The 23284-nt window shown below is 40.1% G+C and overlaps 1 protein-coding gene across 1 annotated transcript in view; it reads left to right on the top strand.

Moving 5' to 3' along the window:
- The window catches only part of LOC311132702 (rho guanine nucleotide exchange factor 2-like), an 83647-nt gene that overhangs the window by 39676 nt on the left and 20687 nt on the right, over window positions 1–23284 (top strand). Inside the window, exons 7-16 of the mRNA XM_084165974.1 lie at window positions 338–500; window positions 2335–2402; window positions 2691–2754; window positions 3085–3217; window positions 6132–6241; window positions 6565–6708; window positions 7054–7304; window positions 7600–7725; window positions 8515–8632; window positions 18623–18699. Of these exons, the coding sequence (XP_084022100.1) occupies window positions 338–500; window positions 2335–2402; window positions 2691–2754; window positions 3085–3217; window positions 6132–6241; window positions 6565–6708; window positions 7054–7304; window positions 7600–7725; window positions 8515–8632; window positions 18623–18699 (1254 nt within the window). The remainder of the gene's footprint in view (window positions 1–337; window positions 501–2334; window positions 2403–2690; window positions 2755–3084; window positions 3218–6131; window positions 6242–6564; window positions 6709–7053; window positions 7305–7599; window positions 7726–8514; window positions 8633–18622; window positions 18700–23284) is intronic.

Genomic DNA, 23284 nt, shown 5'->3' with positions numbered 1-23284 from the left:
ATGTATGTATGAATAACTTCCTCTGCTGGTCATCACTGTCAGAAAATTCTAACTGGTTCTAAATGCTCTTACTTTTACAGTGACATTTTGGTTTTGAGACCTACCCATACATACTGATCTCACACACAATCAAGTCTCATGTAGTCCCTCTTTTGCCGCTGTTGCCCTAGCAACAGCTCACCCTGCACACTTTAGCCATTAAAGAGGAAGCCTCCTCTGTCTACTTCCTGTGCAGGATGGCAACAGACAAAAGGCTCTGACCTGTCCACCTTATGTCAACGGTGCCAGTGTATGTCATCAGTGCATTCTGTTTCTCTCCTTTTTCATTTCCTCCCAGAATAAGGAGAAAGAGCGCATGAGGGAGAGGGAGAAAGAGGCGCGGGAAAGGGAGGCGCGCTACAGCAACGGGCACCTCTTCACCTCCCTCACCGTGTCGGGGACCACCCTCTGTTCAGCGTGCAACAAGAGCATCACTGCCAAGGAGGCCCTCAGCTGCCCAAGTGAGTGGTGCTGCTACTGCTACTACTGCTACTACTGCTGCTACTACTACTACTACTACTACTACTACTGCTACTACTCCTACCACTACCACTACCGCTACTACTACTACCACTACCACTATTACCACTACACACACACAGCACCCATATATAGTGTCCCTTAACTGCCCCAGTAAGCCTTGCCTACACACCACATCCTTCAGATACAGGCCTCAGCTACACAAAAAGAATACCTCAGCAAACCACAAAGCACCTCAAAAACATACCATAACCTGTACCTCTAAAACCCTAACATGCTTTAAAATAATGCAGCATAATTTATCAGAACATACATTGTCACATCACTGGCAGAATATTGGGGCACTACCAAAGGGAACAATCTACACAATCTATACCATTCCTTTACAACCAAATCAACCTGTTAACTCTCCAAACAAGCTACAACACAGTAATAAACTACAATGTGACTATGAATTCCGTTAAAGTAGTTAGATTATGGACATTGATCTACATGCAGTCAGATAATGGGTGAGAGTTGGAGATGGGGAGCTTCACACCCACTCAAAAACACCTGTCCACTGTCATCGTCACAGCCACATTGGCCTAGAAGGAGCTGCAGCCCAATGTGTTTTCATTACATTTGATTTAACTTACAATAGATTGTGGTGGAATACATTTGGTTTGGGTCTTATGCTTAGTATTACTTTTTTAAATATGTAAATAGTAGGAATACATTTTGCCACACAGTTCACACACACATACAGACCCAGTCCTGCTCGTGTCACACACACCCACTCCCTTTCCTGTTATGCCGTGAGCCAGTGCACCTCCCCTACTTCACTTTTTCTGCTGTTAGCATTTCTTCACTGTCTTTCTCAACCAAACCTGATGCAGTTTTTCAGACAGAGGGTTGGTCACAGATAACAAACAGACCCTGTGTTGTGTCAGGATTGCATGCCCCTGTTCAGATAATAGTCCCGCTGTTGTCAGAACTGTGCAACCTGTGCTGGCCCTGCACCAGGCTCTGCTCTGATATCCCACTGCTAACGTAGCCAGGCGCTAACTCAGTTCCTTGCAGGCTCTTCCTATTTTGAAGGGGAGTTATAGGTCAAAGGTCACTTTTTTGTTTTTTTCTTACAGCGTTCAAATTCCTAATACTCAATTATGAACTACGGAAATGAGTTCACGGTAATACTTAGGGGTTGGGAAGGATGTCCTGAATACCATGGATGCTAGAACACTCACCAGACTTTGTTTGACTTGATTTCACGGCACCAAATCAAACAGGTGATAGCAAAAACAGTCTTCACTCAAAATATTGTCTTAAAAGATATCTTTAAATTCATTTTTTACTGCAACAGGGAGTCAGGATTGCCTTCTTCAGTGTGTAAGCCTACTAAGTAAGCTTTAAGTCCAGATTTGGGTCAGACAAGTGTTAAGGGTGGGCGGTGGAGGAGCAGTGGAACTGAGTTAGAGGGTTCCAAAACACCCCTGGGTCTCCTCCCCTCCGCCAGTTGTCTGAACCCTAACTTCCTGTTCACAAACCCTGCACAGGAAGTCAAACTGATTTTAAAACAATGGCCACAAACGAGGCAGGGGGATAAGTGCAAGATGCAGGAGATGAAAAGAGAAGTGGGAAGAGAGAGTGAGAAAGAGAGGGAGATGCTCACCATATATTCAAAGTGTCTCCATATTCGATAAAGGTTGACATATATAAAATAGAGGGTCAAAATATAAATATAGGGTAGGGGGGACATTAAGAGTGAGAGCAGAGTGGGAGAGGAGAGAGAGAAAATAGTTGAGTGAGTCTCTTGTGTGTTTATTTTTCTCACAGCCTGCAGTGTCACCATCCACAACCGCTGTCGAGACACGTTGCCCAACTGTGCCAAAATGAAACAGAGGGTAAGAGATGATAATACTGAATAAATATATAGGAAAATATATTGGAAGTATATAGTTTTCATACAATTCCATACCATATAATATATACAATAAACATTAGACTTGTGCATTTCCATGACACATAAAATGAAGGGAATTGCACAAGAAATACACATTAATGAATTGTGTAATATATGGATATTTGCCTTTTGATATGCTGTCTGTATATTGCAACCTTATTCTACTACATATACAAGTATGTAATAATAAGTGGTATATGATATTAAACTGTACTGTATGTAACCACAGCAACAGAAGATGGCTCTCATGAGGAACAACTCAGCTCTGCAGAACGTGACCCTTCGTACTAAAAGTGAGTACATGCAAACACACACACGTGCGCACACACGCTACACACTTCGAATTCTTTATTACATACGCGAAGGAAAACTTATTTTTCACTATTGGACTAGAATGTAATAACAATGTCAGTTTTGCAATTGAGCAAGAGTTGTTATAGTTTCACTTTTAAACCCCTTAATTGCATCTGTGGAGACTCTTTTTTCACTGAGAGTTTTCCTTTTACGTTATTCCACTATATTTCTCCTCCTCTTCCCCTTCCTCCTCTATTCCCTCCTCTTCTTCCTTCCCCTCTTTCTCCTACTCCTCTTCCCCTCCTCCTCCTTTATCTACTCCTTGTTAGCCCCCATGATGAGGGAACGCCCCAGCTCAGCCATCTACCACTCTGACAACCTCCGCCAATCCCTGCTGGGCTCGCGCCGTGGACGCTCCGGCCTTTCCCTCTCCAAGAGCGTCTCCACCAATAACATTGCAGGGTGAGCCCCGCCACCGCCTGCTCATTGGCCAAAACAGAAAAAGGGGGATGGTACGAGGGAAACCACAGGCAATCTTGTCCTTGACATTAATAGTGGCATCATGCCTATATACAGTACCAGACAAAAGGTTGGACACACCTACTCATTCCAGGGTTTTTCTTTATTTTTACTGTTTTCTACGTTGTAGAATAATAGTGAAGACATCAAAACTATGAAATAACACATATGGAATCATGTAGTAACCAAAAAAGTGTTAAATAAATCAAAATATATTTTATATTTGAGATTCTTCAAAGGAGCCACCCTTTGCCTTGATGACAGCTTTGCACACTCCTGGCATTCTCTCAACCAGCTTCAACAGGAATGCTTTTCCAACAGTCTTGAAGGAGTTCCCACATATGCTTAGCACTTGTTGGCTGCTTTTCCTTCACTCTGCCGTCCGACTCATCCCAAACCATCTCAATTCGGTTAAGGTTGGGGGATTGTGGAGGCCAGGTCATCTGATGCAGCACTCCATCACTCTCCTTCTTGGTAAAATAGCCCTTACACAGCCTGGAGGTGTGTTGAGTCATTGTCCTGTTGAAAAACAAATGATAGTCCCACTAAGCCCAAACCAGATGGGATGGAGTATCGCTGCAGAATGCTGTGGTTGCCATGCTGGTTAAGTGTGCCTTGAATTCTAAAAAGATCACAGACAGTGTCACCAGCAAAGCACCCCCACACCATAACACCTACTCCTCCATGCTTTACGGTGGGAACTACACATGCGGAGATCATCCTTTCACCCACAGCGTCTCACAAAGACACGGCGGTTGGAACCAAAAATCTCAAATTTGGACTCCAGAACAAAGGACACATTTCCACCGGTCTAATGTCCATTGCTCGTGTTTCTTGGCCCAAGCAGGTCTCTTCTTATTATTGGTGTCCTTTAGTAGTGGTTTCTTTGCAGCAATTCGACCATGAAGGCCTGATTCACACAGTCCCCTCTGAACAGTTGATGTTGAGATGTGTCTGTGACTTGAACTCTGTGAAGCATTTATTTGGGCTACAATTTCTGAGGCTGGTAACTCTAATTAACTTATCCTCTGCAGCAGAGGTAAGGAAAAGCAGCCAACAAGTGCTAAGCATATGTGGGAACTCCTTCAATACTGTTGGAAAAGCATTCCAGGTGAAGCTGGTTGAGAGAATGCCAAGCTGTCGTCAAGGCAAAGGGTGGCTATTTGAAGAATCTCAAATATAAAATATGTTTTTATTTGTTTAACACTTTTTTTTGGTTACTACATTATTACATTTGTGTTCTTTCATAGTTGTGATGTCTTCACTATTATTCTACAATGTATAAAATAGTAAAAATAAAGAAAAACCCTTGAATGAGTTGGTGTGTCCAAACTTTTGACTGGTACTATATGTATGTATGTATGTATGTATGTATGTATGTATGTATGTATGTATGTATGTATGTATGTATGTATGTATGTATGTATGTATGTATGTATGTATGTATGTATGTATGTATGTATGTATGTATGTATGTATGTATGTATGTATGTATGTATGTATGTATGTATGTATGTATGTATGTATGTATGTATGTATGTATGTATGTATGTATGTATGTATGTATGTATGTATGTATGTATGTATGTATGTATGTATGTATGTATGTATGTATGTATGTATGTATGTATGTATGTATGTATGTATGTATGTATGTATGTATGTATGTATGTATGTATGTATGTATGTATGTATGTATGTATGTATGTATGTATGTATGTATGTATGTATGTATGTATGTATGTATGTATGTATGTATGTATGTATGTATGTATGTATGTATGTATGTATGTATGTATGTATGTATGTATGTATGTATGTATGTATGTATGTATGTATGTATGTATGTATGTATGTATGTATGTATGTATGTATGTATGTATGTATGTATGTATGTATGTATGTATGTATGTATGTATGTATGTATGTATGTATGTATGTATGTATGTATGTATGTATGTATGTATGTATGTATGTATGTATGTATGTATGTATGTATGTATGTATGTATGTATGTATGTATGTATGTATGTATGTATGTATGTATGTATGTATGTATGTATGTATGTATGTATGTATGTATGTATGTATGTATGTATGTATGTATGTATGTATGTATGTATGTATGTATGTATGTATGTATGTATGTATGTATGTATGTATGTATGTATGTATGTATGTATGTATGTATGTATGTATGTATGTATGTATGTATGTATGTATGTATGTATGTATGTATGTATGTATGTATGTATGTATGTATGTATGTATGTATGTATGTATGTATGTATGTATGTATGTATGGTATGTATTTTGTATGTATTATGTTGTATGTATGGTATTATGTATGTATGTATGTATGTATGTATGTATGTATGTATGTATATGTATATTTTGTGTGTTATATATATTATATATTATATCAGCATGGGCAATGCAGTTTACGTTCTACAGAATGTGTGAACTAGCATGTTTACCTACACATGGCATATGCCTCATCTCTATGTGTATGTGTGTCTCAGGACATAAGCATGAATAGTAATATTCACAGTGGCTCATACATTGGTGTGCGTTTTGTGATTTTGTATCATTGTAATCGTGTGTGTCTGTGTATCCAAATGCATGGATGGGTGTGTGTGTGTGTGTTTTGTCTCTGCTTGTCCTCTGTGTGATTGTATCTATATCACCGTTTCTTTATTTTTTGGTTTTCTGTGTACTCATACATATTTATGTGGATGGTTTCTGTGTGCGTGTGTGTATACCGTACCTGCATGTTTCTTGGTGCATGTGTATATATGTGTATTTGTATTTTTGTCCTGGTATGTATGTGTGTGTCCTCGTCCATGCTTCTGCATAGGAACCTGAATGATGACTCTCCCTTGGGGCTGCGCAGGATCCTGTCCCAGTCCACAGACTCGCTCAACTTCAGGAACAGAGCCATGTCCATGGAGTCGCTCAACGACGAGGGTAAGACACAGTGATGTGGTTGGGACTGACTGGGATTGAATGTGGGACATTTGTGCTCCGTATTTGCTACTGATCTTAAGCCTAGGCGCACAGATTGTGTAGCATATGCAAGTCTTTGGGTCTGGGACAAGGTTGCATCCATTACATAGGGAAAGCCTCAGGGATATTGGCAACTGTCATGTCCATGTCTACATTGAAAGTGTTGTAAGAAAAAAGGATTGATTGTCAGGAGAGTCTTTAGAACTGTGAACATTTGAGGCATTGATGGTCTGTTTTAGTCCATTTGTTGTTTATGCTGGATGAATGTTGTTTTCCTCTCTCAGGGGAAGTGTATTACACCTCCATGCTGGAGGAAATGGAGATCGAGGGGCGGGATTTTGAGGCAGACTCATGGAGCATGGCGGTGGACTCAGGCTACCTGCAGACGCATCGCAAAGACATCATCAAGAGGCAGGACGTCATCTATGGTGAGAGCAGTGACATGCACTTGAAACTCTTTCCCTTTGTGGTGAAAAGGCCGTGGCCTGGGCAATGAAAAAGTGGCAACTGGAGGGGGCTACTTTTTTCAGATAATGGCCACAATCCACTACTGTTGTGCTTTGAGCAAGGTACTTAACCCCGACATAGCTCCAGGGGTGCAGTTGACCCTGTGCCTCCTCCCAAATTGTAATGTGTGTTCTACGTGTTTCTGGCAGGTTATGAACAGAGCAAAAAAATGAATTTTATTTCGCCTGATGGACAATCAAAGTTGTATTCTATTCTATACCCATGTTACATGATCGACTCTATCTTTGCGTTTCTGTTTTCCTCAGAGTTGATCCAGACAGAGCTGCACCATGTGCGGACGCTGCGCATCATGGAGCGGGTGTTCTGCCAGGGCATGCTGGAGGAGGTGCAGCTGGAGCCGGGCGTGGTGCACGCCATCTTCCCCTGCCTAGACCGTCTCACCGCCATACATGGCCGCTTCCTGACACAGCTGCTTACCCGGCGCAACCACAGCCTACAGCCTGGCAGCACCTACAACTTCACTATCCACCAGCTGGGAGATGTGCTGCTGGAACAGGTAGACAGACCTGGAAATTATACCCACTGCCTTATGTGATGTATACATTTACCATCCTAGTGGATCATTCATTCTTTGCAAGACCTGAGAAACTATCTGGCCTTGATGGTCATATGTAATCTTAACTACACTGTACAAACAGAGGAGTATGGGCCTCCCCTGGTTCCTCTCGAGGTTTCTTCCTTCTAGGGAGTTTATCCTAGCCACTCTGCTTTTGATTGGTCTTTGGGGTTTAGGCCGGGGTACTTTAAATGGATATGATTTGATTGATTGACGGATTGATTGTTTCTCTCAGTTCTCGGGCCAGTGTGCTGACGAGATGAGGAAGACCTACGCTGAGTTCTGCAGCCGCCACCTGAAGGCTGTCAAGCTGTACAAGGAGCTGCTGGCCAGAGACAAAAGGTTCCAGTACTTCATACGGGTAAGACAGAGGGAGAAAGAGAAAAACAAGAGAGGGAGAACAAGTGATGTGACTTTATGCAATTTTTTACTTTTAAAACTATGTTTTTTGGAATGCTTTGGCAGTATTCACAGAATGTATTTAATGTCAATAAAAAACCTTGAATTGAGATTGAGAGAGGAGGGGGATAGAATGAACAAATGAGACTGAGGGAGAGCTTTTGTGTTTTTTTTATATTTTAATAAACCCACACATTTTGTCACCGCTACTAAGGTCTTACTTGTGATGATCATGCTATTTGGTAGTTTCATATTCCTTAGCAGAGAGAAAGAGTGAGCGAGGGGGCACAGATAAATAAAAATAGGCCAATGGGAATGTGCGTGTTTGTGTACATGTACTTTTTCTATTGTAAATGGTGTGTTTTATCTCTCATTTAGATTTAAAGCTCTTCAAGCTAGTTTTGAAGTTGTATCATTCATATCAATTGATATCTCCAGAATTCCGGTAAAAAAAAATATTTGCACTTGATTGCATTACAAAACACTAATATGTGTTGTTTTCCATCCATCCTTCTCTGTTTGCCGCTTTTCCTGTTTTTTCTCACCCTTTTTGTCTTGTTCATATTCATGTCTTCCTTTCTTTCTCCTGCTCCTGCACTCTTATACCCTCTCTTTCACTCTCTTCTCTCCCCTCTCCTTTCCCTCTCTCACACTCTCGTGCTCACTTTCACACTAACGCTTTATTTATCTTTCTCTCTCTCTCTCCCTTCTCTCTTTCGTCTTTAATCTATCTTTCCCGCTCTCTGTTCAGCGGGTGTGTCGGGGTCACCTGTTGCGTCGCCATGGCGTCCAGGAGTGCATCCTGTTGGTCACTCAGCGCATCACCAAGTACCCCGTCCTCATCCAGCGGATCCTTGACAACACCAAGGGTGAGAACAAGACCCCGTTGATACTGCAACTGAAACCAGGGGTGAGTATTTGATCCCTTGCTGATGTTGTACATTTGCCCACTGACAAATAAATGATCAGTCTATAATTTTAATGGTAGGTTTATTTGAACAGTGAGAGACAGAATAACAACAACAAAAAATCCAGAAAAACGCATGTCAAAAATATTATAAATTGATTTGCATTTTAATGAGGGAAATAAGTATTTGATCCCCTCTCAATCAGAAAGATTTCTGGCTCCCAGGTGTCTTTTATACAGGTAACAACCTGAGATTAGGAGCACACTCTTAAAGGGAGTGCTCCTAATCTCAGTTTGTTACCTGTATAAAAGACACCTGTCCACAGAAGCAATCAATCAATCAGAATCCAAACTCTCCACCATGGCCAAGACCAAAGAGCTCTCCAAGGATATCAGGGACAAGATTGTAGACCTACACAAGGCTGGAATGGGCTACAAGACCATCGCCAAGCAGCTTGGTGAGAAGGTGACAACAGTTGCTGCAATTATTCGCAAATGGAAGAAACATAAAATAACTGTCAATCTCCCTTGGCCTTGGGCTCCATGCAAGATCTCACCTTGTGGAGTTGCAATGATCATGAGAACGGTGAGGAATCAGCCCAGAACTACATGGGAGGATCTTGTCAATGATCTCAAGGCAGCTGGGTCCATAGTCACCAAGAAAACAATTGGTAACACACTACGCCGTGAAGGACTGAAATCCTGCAGCGCCTGCAAGGTCCTCCTGCTCAAGAAAGCACATATACAGGCCCGTCTGAAGTTTGCCAATGAACGTCTGAATGATTCAGAGGAGAACTGGGTGAAAGTGTTGTGGTTAGATGAGACCAAAATGGAGCTCTTTGGCATCAACTCAACCCTTTGTGTTTGGAGGAGGAGGAATGCTGCCTATGACCCCAAGATCACCATCCCCACCGTCAAACATGGAGGTGGAAACATTATGCTTTGGGGGTGTTTTTCTGCTAAGGGGACAGGACAACTTCACCGCATCAAAGGGACGATGGACGGGGCCATGTACCATCAAATCTTGGATGAGAACCTCCTTCCCTCAGCCAGGGCATTGAAAATGGGTCGTGGATGGGTATTCCAGCATGACAATGACCCAAAACACACGGCCAAGGCAACAAAGGAGTGGCTCAAGAAGAAGCACATTAAGGTCCTGGAGTGGCCTAGCCAGTCTCCAGACCTTAATCCCATAGAAAATCTGTGGAGGGAGCTGAAGGTTCGAGTTGCCAAACGTTAGCCTCGAAACCTTAATGACTTGGAGAAGATTTTCAAAGAGGAGTGGGACAAAATCCCTCCTGAGATGTGTGCAAACCTGGTGGCCAACTACAAGAAACGTCTGACCTCTGTGATTGCCAACAAGGGTTTTACCACCAAGTACTAAGTCATGTTTTGCAGAGGGGTCAAATACTTATTTTCCTCATTAAAATGCAAATCAATTTATAACATTTTTGACATGCGTTTTTCTGGATTGTTTTGTTGTTATTCTGTCTCTCACTGTTCAAATAAACCTACCATTAAAATTATAGACTGATCATGTCTTTATCAGTGGGCAAACGTACAAAATCAGCAGGGGATCAAATACTTTTTTCCCTCACTGTATCAATCATGCTCACTTTAGAATAAAACATATATTGTTGGGGGAAGCTAAATGTAATGGGCCTCCCGAGTGGCGCAGTGCCACTAGAGATCCTGGTTCGAATCCAGGCTCTGTCGTAGCCGGCCGCGACCGGGAGACCCATGGGGCGGCGCACAATTGGCCCAGCGTCGTCCAGGGTAGGGGAGGGAATGGCCGGCAGGGATGTAGCTCAGTTGGTAGAGCATGGCGTTTGCAACGCCAGGGTTGTGGGTTCGATTCCCACGGGGGGTATATAAAAAATGAAAATGTATGCACTCACTAACTGTAAGTCGCTCTGGATAAGAGCATCTGCTAAATTACTAAAATGTCAATGTAATGTGGTGTATCAAAAAAGACAGATATCTCATTTATCCAAACTATGCCTTTTATATCATGAGACGAGGTCCTCAGAACTAACTACACAGTAAATTTTGAAGTGTTAAAGTAACACTTAAAGAGTTAAATTTAACACTATTTCTGAGTGTATATGGTCCCACCCTGAAATAGTGTTAATTTGACTCTTTTCATAGTGTTAACATTTTAGAGTTAAATTAACTCTAAATAGAGTAAAAATTTAACACTCGCTTACACTGAATAGTGTTATTTTAATTTTACACTAAAGGTTAAATAACACTGGAGAGTGTAAATATTACCCTTGGAAGAGTTAATCATTTACTCTTCTAAAATAACAAATCAACTCTGATTGAGTTTGATTCCAGTCCAGTTTAACACTGCATGGAGTTGACACTCAAGGTTAAAATAACTCTGATAAGTGTTGATGTTACACACTATTGTGTTGATAATTGACTATCTTGCAGTGAAAAACAAGCTCAAATAGAGTCAAATTCTAACACCGTATAGTGTCACGGAAATAAATCTCAGCAGTATTCATTTTACACTTTTTTAGTGTCAAATTACACCAAATACTCCATTAAGTGAGTAAAAATCACAACTTACCACAAAATAATGCATTTCAAATTTTTATTAACAGCTCAACTATGTCAGGCTAAAATATATTAAGAATACAAATCCCTTTTTAAAACATTGACCTTAGGTTTCCATAAAATGGCAATAGGGAACAACATACAAGGAGGAATCTGTCGTTCCATACTTCATTTGAACATCAAAAGGTTTAAAGTAACACAGTTCAGTAATGTTGATCACCTTTTGAACCCTGTCTGGATGCATCCTGACCTTAAAGGCATAGTAATGGTAATCAAAACACACTGTTTCCATCAGTTTTCCACAGAGCAATACACAGTCATCTTTCACAGCAATAATTTTGATTTTACAAAATACAGGCATCTCAAATGCTACCTCAGTACAGATAATGAAGTCACGGCGGTACTCTGTACCATGATGTTTGATCCACTTGGCAGAAAACACACTGGTAGACAATACAGACCCAAATTTTAAAGCAATCTCGGGACCTTCTTTGAGCTCACTAAGTGTTACCATCTTCCCCGAACCTAAAGTTAATCTTTCCTTGCTAAAGGACTCTCGATACATTGCCATACAACTTTGGTGCTTTTTGGCTAATGTTTTTGTTACATTTTTAAAGCTTTTTAATTGCTTCTTAAAAAAATTATGTTTAGCTTCATAACGCATGCACCACATGTGCAGAACTGGGCCGATGTTTTTTATATTACGAGGGTAATGAATCATGAAGTGATGCTTTGGTAAGAGATTGATTGCAGGAAACAACTGCTTGAAGAGCTGATGATGATCAATGATTAAATGTTTGAGGTAAATGGTCATGCCTTCTGTAAGGACTGGGGAAAATACAATGTTAACAATGTGTAGAAGCAAAAGTAGAAGATGCCAGTGCTGGTCATCTGACTGTATTAAATCACCAAATAGCAAAGGCATATTACGTAATAAGCACCAAGACTGTATAGCATTCAACCCCAAATCATTACTTCCATCAAACAACTTTACTCTAGGTGGACGGTTTCGCTGCTGATTGTATCCATAGTCAAAAGCATGTATTCTACCAGCCAGTTGTTCAGCATTTAGGAAGTTTTCCTTAATGTACTGCAGGACAAGTTTGACTTCAAACTGAGCAACTCCTTCTAAAATATCGTGCATTATATCTACAGAAAAATTGTTGGCTGTATTAAAATACTGTAGTGAATTCAGCAGACAAATGCGTTTGACACCATAGATATGAGGTAGTGTAGGATCTGTTTGTAAAGTTTGACAGTGCAGTTTGTGCATCTCGATAGTTCGTAGTACAACTTTTGGATCATCTTCACAGAACACAGTTTGAAAACAATCTTTCTCAAGGAGACAGAAACGACAACAATACCTTGCCCCAAATGACTCCACAAAGCCAAATAAACCATGCAACCCAAGATTATCACCAGTGACCTGAACTATGGTACCGTGAATCACATCTTTCAATCTGGGAACTTTAAGTCCCTCTGTCTCGAGTACTTTAAGATCACTGACAAGTGGCTCAAGTATCAAATTAAAACCATAACGCTTGATGTCCTGCGCATGGAAAAGAGCACCCAAATGAATATTTATCAATGATGAATTAAAGATTGGGGGAAAATTCCTTAATGTAAAGTATATAGCACCTAATTTGTGTATACCCTTTTTAGACCCCAAGGGGTTTGCTGTTTCAAAGTCGTCATAAAATAGCTGGATCTGTATGGCATCTTTTTCTATAGAGAATAAGGGACTTTTTTTAAAATAGGCGGCATCTCTCAAGTCTGCATACACACCTTCCTTGGGCATGTGCCTGGGCTTGAACATGTCTGCAAGTTCTGGGTTTTGAAAAATGGCCTTTAGTGTTTCTAAAATAGGAATATATGCAAACTTGTCAGTTACAACGACCTGATCGTATGTCCCAGTTGTTTTGTTTCTTCTGCTGTCAAATCTTGTGCCAAGCACCTTTTCAACAGGTTCTACGATTCCCCATTTCTCTTTGAAGTGTTTATTTCGTTTAGCTTCTGAATTTAAGGGTGTGAAAGGGTTTTCCAACTTTTGCAAAGATTGTTCTATTCTGTTCTTATTTTCAGTTTCCTGTGGAGATAAGCACTGCAAAGCTGCATCTGTAGCTTGACTTTGAATCTCAAAAAACACTTCTTCCATGGAGGAAACAAAACTATTTACAGTAGATTGACTTAATCCAGCTGCTTTTAGTTGTGCAACAGCAGAGGCACACATATCTAGAGTGCTCCTGTTGGACTTTTTCAACAGAGTAGATGTGGCTACCTCGTGTTCATTAACTGTCCGTGACGTTGTAGCTGTCTCCTCTACATTAGTGGTCACTGCCTCTCCAATGCTGCTTAAATAAACATCAGGGTCAACCTGTTGGTCAATATACTCAGTGTGTTTTGTGTTTAAATGTTTCCTAAAACCAGAAAACGTACCAAACGCACAGCCACATCCAGTCTGAGCACATTTAAGCCGGAGATTTTTTCCAGGCAAGTAACCGTGAACTAATCGTAAATGCCTAACAAGCATATTTGAACTCGATAACTCAGCCTGACAAACAAAACACTTCATGTTCGAGGAGAAACTTCAAGCACTAATGAAGTAACCTCGCCCTGATTTCAGCAACACGAGGGCTCTCTTTGACCTTGCCAGCATCGATGCTGTACACTGTAGTTTGGATGAAAGTGTACATGTTGTGGAGCATGGTGTTGTAGGATGTGCCAAACACAAAATGTGCCTTAAATAGTTCGTCAAAAGCAACAAGAGAAGAGGTTGACCTGCAAGGTATGGCATTCTTGTCGATAATGATGAAGAACTGGTGGATTGCATTCTTCTTAACTCCAACAGCTAGGAGATAGGGCTGAGCGCTAGTAGTGATGGCATCGAGATGCTCTTGAATGTTTGTTCCGGTCTGCGAAGACAAATGAGGGAAAACTGTAGTTAATGGCCAAGTAGTTGTAGAATATGCAGAAAGAGCCAATACACTACTCTTATTGAATATGAATATTGAATGAATACTTGTAGCCTAATATTAGGTGTTCATACCACAAATTAGAAAAAATACAAACCTTCTTGAATACCACAAGATGTTTCTCTGCTTGGGATGCGGAAACCTTTCCTGGTCTCTTCCGACCCTGAGCGGAGGGTGGAATCAGGTGTATAAGCAGTAAAACCGATGACAGATCACTGTCCCAACCTGTAACAACACAAGTTCAATGTTAACACACTTCAGTTACGTTGTTTTCTTTACAAAAGACCCCCCAGACAGACAGCAGTTCTACATCACAAGAAGTTCTCTAACTAAAACATCCACAGGGCTGAGTCAAATCTCAAAAGTTTTGTTCAATATACTGCTACAGAACGTACTCGTAAATCTTTCACAGATCCAGCTTCTTAGTATTATGTTGATATTTAAATGTTTACACATAATGTTGATATTGCAATACAACACAAAAGGTAGGCTTACAAGCATCTTACCAAAGTCAACATCCAATTCAGTGCCATCCTCAGGAGGATCAGCTGCCAGCAAGAGTTCTTCAAGCTCACTTGTGGATGGAAGCTTTCTGCATTGTTTGATGATCTTTTTCTTGAACGTGACCGGCCACCTTTCCAGAAGCTTGCTTGAGGTATCCTCTCCGAACATTAGAACAAAATCCTGTTCAACCTGGAGTGGGGTGGTGTTGGTGACAATTTCAGTTATTTGACAGCCAATCAAATTGTATTGCGTGCTAGTTTAGCTAGCTAGTATCACTACAATGTCTTACAAAACAATTCACTTGTCATAGTATTTTCAAAATAACATAATTACCAAGCTTTTGACGTCTTTAAAACGTGGAAACTCAGACAGTATGTTGCTTGACTGCTGGGGGTCGAGGATCATTTTGCGGCGATACACAAACGTCAGTTCCATTTTCTTCTTGATTGTGTCTGCATCAGCAGAATGTTTCATCAGTGAGATTGCTTTGTTGCACTCATCATCAGTCAGGGCAGTCTCTGGAACAAACTGGGATTCTCGTCTGACAGTCGGTCCTCCAGACATGTCTTCACCAGTTGATCCTTTGGCTGATTCTACACAACACGGGAAAATTTCAATCATGTCAAAAGTTTTAGTAGCCTGGCTAACTTTTAAAGGAAGTACTCCACTGTAAAATATACTTTTTGAGCTGTAAACTAAATGATATGAATGATATGTTTGATGCTAGGGAGTGTGGCAAGCTGGTTTAGCCAAGGCCAAATGGGAAGAAGGCCAAATTACAGGTGTTGGCCATCTGAGGGGCAGAGGACAGCAAAGGGGGGGGGTGGTTACATGATATATATGAATGTATATGGAGCGTGATAAAAAGGTGACCTTGAAATTGTGGCGTTAATGGCGACGCAAGGAAAAAATTTGGGTGCACCTACATTTTGTGCTGGTGCACCTAAATAAAAAAGTTAGGCGCACAAGTGCAACCAAGACAAAAAGTTAGTGTGGAGCCCTGCATCAATGCTGGTGTTAATATTGACATTATTTCTTCACAATTTATGAAATCTGCAGTTTGTGGGTTGAAAAATGTATGAAAATGCCATCTACTGGTTTAAATCACCCTAAAGTTTGCAAGGCCAGTTTGCCAGGGGTTGCCTCGACCAGTCAGTGTCGAGGCAACCCCCCCTTATGTCACAGTCCTTTGTAGGTCTCTGATGCATATTTTCTTTAAATTTGCTAAGAGGGAGGGAGCTAGCAGAATTGAAGGATGTAGTTACACATTATACTATATGTCTGAGAAATAGTGCAACAAATGCAATTATTGATCTAGCAACTGTTTTGTTCCATACATTTTCCAGTATTACCTCCGAATGATGATCGCCTGTCTTTGGCGGTGCCTCTCTGAATAGTTTTAATCCTCCAGGCCAAGTACCCAGTTCCACTCTCGCCATCATAATAATGCTCCTTGAAGGATGAAAGGATAACAAAAATGGATACTTCATTGAAAACAACATGGTCTGGTAGGATTCAAAAACTTCCAATAGCATTTAACATTACAACTATTACTGTGTGCAACTCACATAGCCATTCTTAGAGAATGGGTCACTGAGGTACGGGAATAAGGTCAGTATTCCTTTGGCATACATTTCTTTCACCTGTCTGGGTGGAGATGTACTGCAAAATTGAAGAAGAAAGGATTGTGCAGTCATATTCACTTAGATTTAGATTTACAGATTGAGAACACAAGGACTATTAACAAATTACCCATTCTTTTCTGTCATGTCAGCTGCCAGCATGTTCACCATTTTGCGTCTTGTTTCATCCGTCAAGGACTTGGTTCGGTTGTATTCATTTATTATACGTTCCCCACCGGTTTTGTTGGTAAGAGCTGATTACACCAACTTAAAACAAAATGCATAACAATTCTGCATGTTATGTCCACTGCAAATAAACTGGAAATAAACTAATATGATGTCAGAGGATGTCCCGATCCAATCTCAAAGATTGCAAGTGCTACAAAAATCCAATGAAAAAGCCAATAATGGTAAGAAACTCCCTCCAGACAGCGACAATAACTTGAATGTACTCGAAGTGTGCACTGTATTATCAATAAATAAATAAAAGTATCCTCAAAAACATCATCATCCAATTCAGTCCCTGAACTGTCAACAATTTTCACACCTTCTGTTACAGCTGGGACACCAAACTTTGCAAATGCTAGAAAAAACAGGGATAAAAGCTTGTGTAAACAAAAGTAAATCATTATTTATATAATAATTTCACTGTGTACACCTACCTTACCCTATAAAATAGGTTTTAAACAAACACTATTAAGTGATTAAAATGTTTTTTTTTGTAGCATCATAACTATACCTTAAGCAATGCATCCACAATTAAAGTGTAGTTACCAAGGGCAAAACAGAAGAAATTTAGACGTACAAAAATGGACCAGTTCCAAAAACCTGAGAACTTAACATGTCCCATCATTTTAGGAATATTCCAGTATATCAATTTTAAACAGCTAAATTCAGACAGTTATTACTAACATTGTCAAATTCTTACCTGCAATCAAAAAGTCTTTCAGATTTGGCTCAGTTATTCTGACAAATTTTTGGACATCTCCAAGTTTAGCTTTAAGCAGCATGCTCCCTGCAAATAGTATCAGTACAATTTCTCACAGTTAAAAAGTTGATGGTCTTATTTTAGCAGTATTTCCTCAAATATAAGAAAAAATATTGTTTCAAGCCACCAAAGTGCTGAGAAATGATCAGCACTTTTGCAGAAATGGCCAGTTAAATTGAAGTTACTGTCAAACACATTAAAAAGGATAACGTCTGATTTTCATCCTTGTAACATTAATGTTACCGCCTTGCCCGCACAATTACTGCAATTGTTGGGTCTTGGTATATTATAGAGTGTGGTCTAGACCTACTCTGTCTGTAAAGTGTCTTGAGATAACTCTTGTTATGATTTGACAATATAAATAACATTGAATTGAATAATGTTAGCTAAACGTTACACCATAAGTGTGTGCTAAGATAGTGCTTAAGTATTTTAACAGTACTGCTGCTGCTTTGAAACCCGAAAGTCATTTTGTATAATATCCAGGAAAAAAATAAAGGCACACCGCTTAAGCAGTGTCCAAGGTTAATGTCTACCCGCCGTTAACATAATAAATCCATGCCACCCGCACATAGTTAGCCAGTCAAGCTAACGTAGCTAACTGTAGCTAGTTTAGCCAACTCCCCTTAGTCTTTGCTATGTTCCTGTAATATCTGAACGTTAACAAGAAGTACACAATCCCCCCTCCACGTTGTATTAACATAACTTACAATAAATCGGGCTGACATTGTCTAGTTTGAACGTTATGTTCGTCAGTTAATGTTAATTAACGTTAGCTTAATACTGCTGGCACATGGACTGGACAGAAGTCAGTCACAACATGTTAACGTTAGCCTTTTTAAAATTCGACATTTTAAGACCTAAAACCAACTAGAGTGCACTGTTAGCAACGATATAAAGTAATTCTTAAATGCTGCTTCTGTTAAAATGACAAATAATGTGTGTATAGTCGCTTAGGATAAACTTACCGCAGTCATTCCACATGAAGAAAATGGCGCCGTGAAAATGTGTGGTCCGTTTGAGACGAGTCGTAGGTGGGCGGAGCTTTCCAGAGTACGTCTGACACTGCGTCTTTTAACACCGTACTTTAACACCAACACTGGGCGGTATCTTACTCCAACTGTTGTAGTAATAACTCTGTAAGAGTCAATGTACTTTGACACTGCATATTTAACACTATGGAATTTACTGTGTAAAAGCGCAGAGTCTTTAAAGTCAATGACGGAGGATGGGGAAAAAACAGCACTACTAATAATATGTCTAACCCCCTTATATCCCCCTCTCTTTCTCTCTCCCTTAACCAGACAATGAAGAGGAGGCCTCCTGTCTGACCCAGTCTCTGATTCAGATCAGGGAGCTACTCACCTCAGTGGACCAGCAGGTGCTTTACACATCTATTAATCCATTTATAGTTTTATTTACTCAGGTTATTACTGAGATGCACTAACACCTGTTAGTCAGATTGAAATAAAGGATGCCATTTTTACTTTATCTATAAACCTGTCCTTTTACTATGTCCATGAGAAAGTGGCAATTACACAGTGCAGAAAGTGCATTGCACACTGACACTATTGTGAACCAGGGTTTTGTTCATTAGGGCAGGGGTTCCCAAACTTTTTAACTCTTGGGGGGGCCCCCCTTCCAGCATTGGGGAACATCCCGTTCCCCCCCCCCGCACCACGTCTATTTCTATGGGCACAAGCACTGTTCACACACGCATACACACATATATATATATATATATACATACATACATACACATCCTTTTTAAAATTATATTTCCCTTCATTACTTTCCAACCACACACCCCTCTTGTTGGTGGAGAGAATTTTGCAGGTTTAAAGCTTATTTCCAGCAATTATACACATTTTGTCATAGAGTGCAAAGAAAAGTGTTAAGATTTCCCTTCACTGGAACTAAGGGGCCTAGACCGAACCATGAAAAACAGCCCCAGACCATTATTCCTCCTCCACCAAACTTTACAGTTGGCACTATGCATTGGGGCAGGTAGCGTTCTCCTGGCATCCGCCAAACCCTGATTCGTCCTTCGGACTGCCAGATAGTGAAGCGTGATCCATCAATCCAGAAAACGCGTTTCCACTGCTCCAGAGTCCAATGGTGGCAAGCTTTACACCACTCCAGCCAACACTTGTTCAGAGACACAAAGACTACTCCATGGCTATTCTAAAAGTTGTAATAGAGGAGTCAAATATTGGAGCACCTGATGCTAGCAATGATAGGGATTGTAATATTAAATAACATTTATAGTAAGTATAGTATTTTATAAAAGGATAAAACGATATAACAAGCAGAATAATACATCTTTAAATACAGATAATTAGAACATGGCGGGAGGTTGTTTTTTTGGCGGATGGTTGTTGTGGTTGGTCCTGTGTTCTCTCTGGCGTCCTTTCCCCCTTGCGGCAGATGTGGATGCGGGTGTGTTTGCACGCTCGGCCCATTTCTTCCGCAGTCAACCATGTGGTGTGCATTTTTGTGTTTGAAAAGGTGCGGCGTTAAGTGAGTGAGAGGGGAAATGGTTGCATATCCCAGAGCCGACCGGGGGTCTATGAGCAGGGGTAGTGAGAGAGAGCTTTCAATTTTGTGTAGATGAGCGATATACATTTTTAAATATAGTATACATCTAATCTAATTATTCATTGTCCTATCATGATGGAAAGATCCCTAACCCTATAACCTGGACACCCACCTGAGCGACCCATACACCAAAGAGAAGTTCCCATCTCTTTTATGGACCTGCTGTGAGTATGCAGCCTAAACAGATAAATAAATGCGGTCAGAGACCTACTTGAGCAGCACCGCCCCCTCAAGATTCTGAGCCTGCCTGGCAGGGTTGGTCCTACAAAGCCAGAGCCCCCTGATGGGAGAGCATAATATACAAGGAAATTCTCAAAGCTGCTAATGAGAACCTTGACGACCTTTTACCTAGCCGGTGGGGATTCCGGTGGGGTACGCCCACCCAGGTAGTGGCAGTGCTGGCAACACTGGCTGCAGTAACCCATGGGGAGGGGGTCACACTCGGACAATCAGAGAGGGGGTTTATCATTGTGGCCGAGGTGGCACAAAATAATCAAAGGTCTGACCGCACGGAGATGCTTGGGAAAATGGTTACAACAGGGGATCAGAGTGTTTGTCTCAGGTGAAGAGGGTGGATCTGATCTCCATCACCTAGGACTTGACATAGATTAAGTAGATTAATCAAATCTCACATTGTTATCAATTTCTGCTCAATCTGCATGCTTTCTCAATCAGCTTTAACTGTATGTGCACTCGTAAATCAAGTTATTTCTCGAGTTGGGCTCTGGGATATAACAGCCGTTGAGTATCTGATTTTATGGTGGATTGTGGAGGAGGGGGGTTGAGTGTGTTGGAGTATGTGAGTATGTGCGTGTGTGCTTGTCTGGCATCTGTTGTGGGGGGGGTGGGGATGTTGGGAGGGAGGGTATGGGATGGACCACGGGAATTATTTGCTAGGATAATAATTGCTTGTCAATGAATTAAATGTAATACAATGGCAATCCGGGTTATATGTTAGAATCCTACGCTTGAACTGCCGACATTATTACGCATATTAATTGATAATGATGGAAAATAGGATATGCATGATTTTTAAAAAATTGTTATATATATATATATATATATAGAGGTGAAAGCATTGGAAATGCTTTTGGCGGTTAATCTGCTTCTGTTTTGTGGGTGTCACTGTGTGCTGTTTTCGATGGATGGGTCCTGGCCTCTCGGGGCCTTAGGGATACGGAGGGACGTGGGTGGGATGCTGATCACTGGGATGACGGCTCAATTTGGGATGGGGAGGGGCTTTAGCGGGGGAAATAGTGGAGAACAATTGAAGGGTTACTCCGTAGCAATGCAAATATCACGGTACAGCTATATGGACACTCAATCATTACGCTATTTTTTATTGGTAAATTTACAAACATATATAATGATAAATAGACTTGAAACTTGTATCTCATTATGGTGTATGGTGAAATAAGTATAGCCAGTTATAATTGTAATGGCTTAGCTGATAATAACAAAAGAAGAACAATATTTACATGTCTCAAAGAGAAGGAATATAATATCTATTGTATACAGGAAACTCATTCAACAATTCGAGATGAAGTAGCGTGGAAAAAAGAATGGGGGGGGGGGGGGAATATACTTCTCCCATGGGCAAAGAAATTCAAAAGGGGTGATGATATTAATTAATAGTAATTTCGATCCGAATGTGCAAATTGTCCAAATAGATACGCAAGGTAGATGGATTATTTTAAATATGTTATTGGACCATAAACAGATATGGCTCATTAACCTTTACGGACCAAATAATGATGATCCACAATTCTTTGACAATATATATAATAAATTATCAAGCCTGCAAGAAACTCAAGACAATATTATTATGGTGGGGGATTATAATACTGTTTTAAATAGCTCAATGGACCGTAAAGGAAATCACACCACAAACAATCACCCACATGCTCTTAAGGAAATTGTGAATGTCATGGATACATTAGAACTAGTAGATATATGGAGGCTTAAATATGCTGATCTAGTGAGATATACATGGCGGAGACTGAATCAAGCTAGTCGTCTTGACTTCTTTCTTATCTCATTCTCGTTGGCACCAAAAGTAAAAAAAAGTGTTGATAGGGGACAGAATGCGGTCGGACCATCATATAATAGACATATACATTACTCTTACTGAATTTCCACGTGGGCGAGGATATTGGAAATTTAATCAAAGCCTATTGGATGATAATTTATTTATAATTAGAACAAAGGAATTTATAACTGACTTTTTCCAACATAACATAGGTACAGCGAATCCCCTTATTGTATGGGACATCTTTAAATGTGCCTTTAGAGGCCATGCAATTCAGTACTCATCTCGAAAACAAAAGCAATTTAGGTCAAAAGAGTTTATACTAAGAAAGGAAATAGAAAGTCTAACAGAACAGATAGATGGCAATAAAAACTGTAACATAGAGGCTCAGAATAAATTAGAGGAAAAACAAAAAGAAATGGAGAAACTTATTCAAGAAAGATCAAGTGTAATATATTATAAAAATAAAGCAAACTGGATGGAATATGGGGAAAAATGCACAAAATTATTTTTTAATCTTCAACATAGGAATGCTACCAAAAATAACTTAATGAAACTGGTTACAATTGACGGAGTCACCCATAATTCACCAAATTATATTTTGAAGGAAGAAACAAAGTACTTTAAGCATATGTTTTATTTTCAGTCGCCTCCATCTCCTCTAACTGAAGCTAATTGTAGAGATTTTTTTTCTATTGATAATGTCAAATTAACAGCCACACAGAAAGAATCATGTGAAGGTCAAATTACAGAGGAGGAACTTCTGGATGCAATTAAAGACTTTAAGTCTGGGAAAACTCCAGGGTTGGATGGCATACCAGTCGAGGTATACCAAACCTTTTTTGATATACTAAGAGGACCGTTATTAGCATGTTTTAACCACTCCTATGTAAATGGTAGATTATCTGACACTCAAGAAGAAGGTCTGATCTCATTATTACTGAAACAGGATACAAGTGGAAAATATAAAGATCCAGTCCATTTACAAAATTGGAGGCCCCTTACACTTCAGTGTTGTGATGCAAAAATCCTAGCAAAATGTATAGCGCATAGAATTAAAAAGGTACTGTCGGATATTATTCATTCTAATCAGACAGGTTTTTTACATGGAAGATACATTGGAGATAATATAAGGCAAGTATTGGAAACAATGGAACACTATGGAAAATATGGGAAACCAGGCCTGCTATTCATAGCAGACTTCGAAAAGGCATTTGATAAAGTTCGACTGGGGTTTATATATAAATGCCTGGAGCATTTCAATTTTGGAGAATCTCTTATAAAATGGGTCAAAATCATGTATAGTAACCCTAGGTGTAAAATAGTAAATAATGGCTAT

This window comes from Coregonus lavaretus (genome assembly GCF_964263955.1).
Source record: "Coregonus lavaretus genome assembly, chromosome: 7".
Taxonomy (NCBI): domain Eukaryota; kingdom Metazoa; phylum Chordata; class Actinopteri; order Salmoniformes; family Salmonidae; genus Coregonus; species Coregonus lavaretus.
Note: the sequence above shows the minus strand (reverse complement) of the source record. Positions and strands in the feature narration are given on the sequence as shown.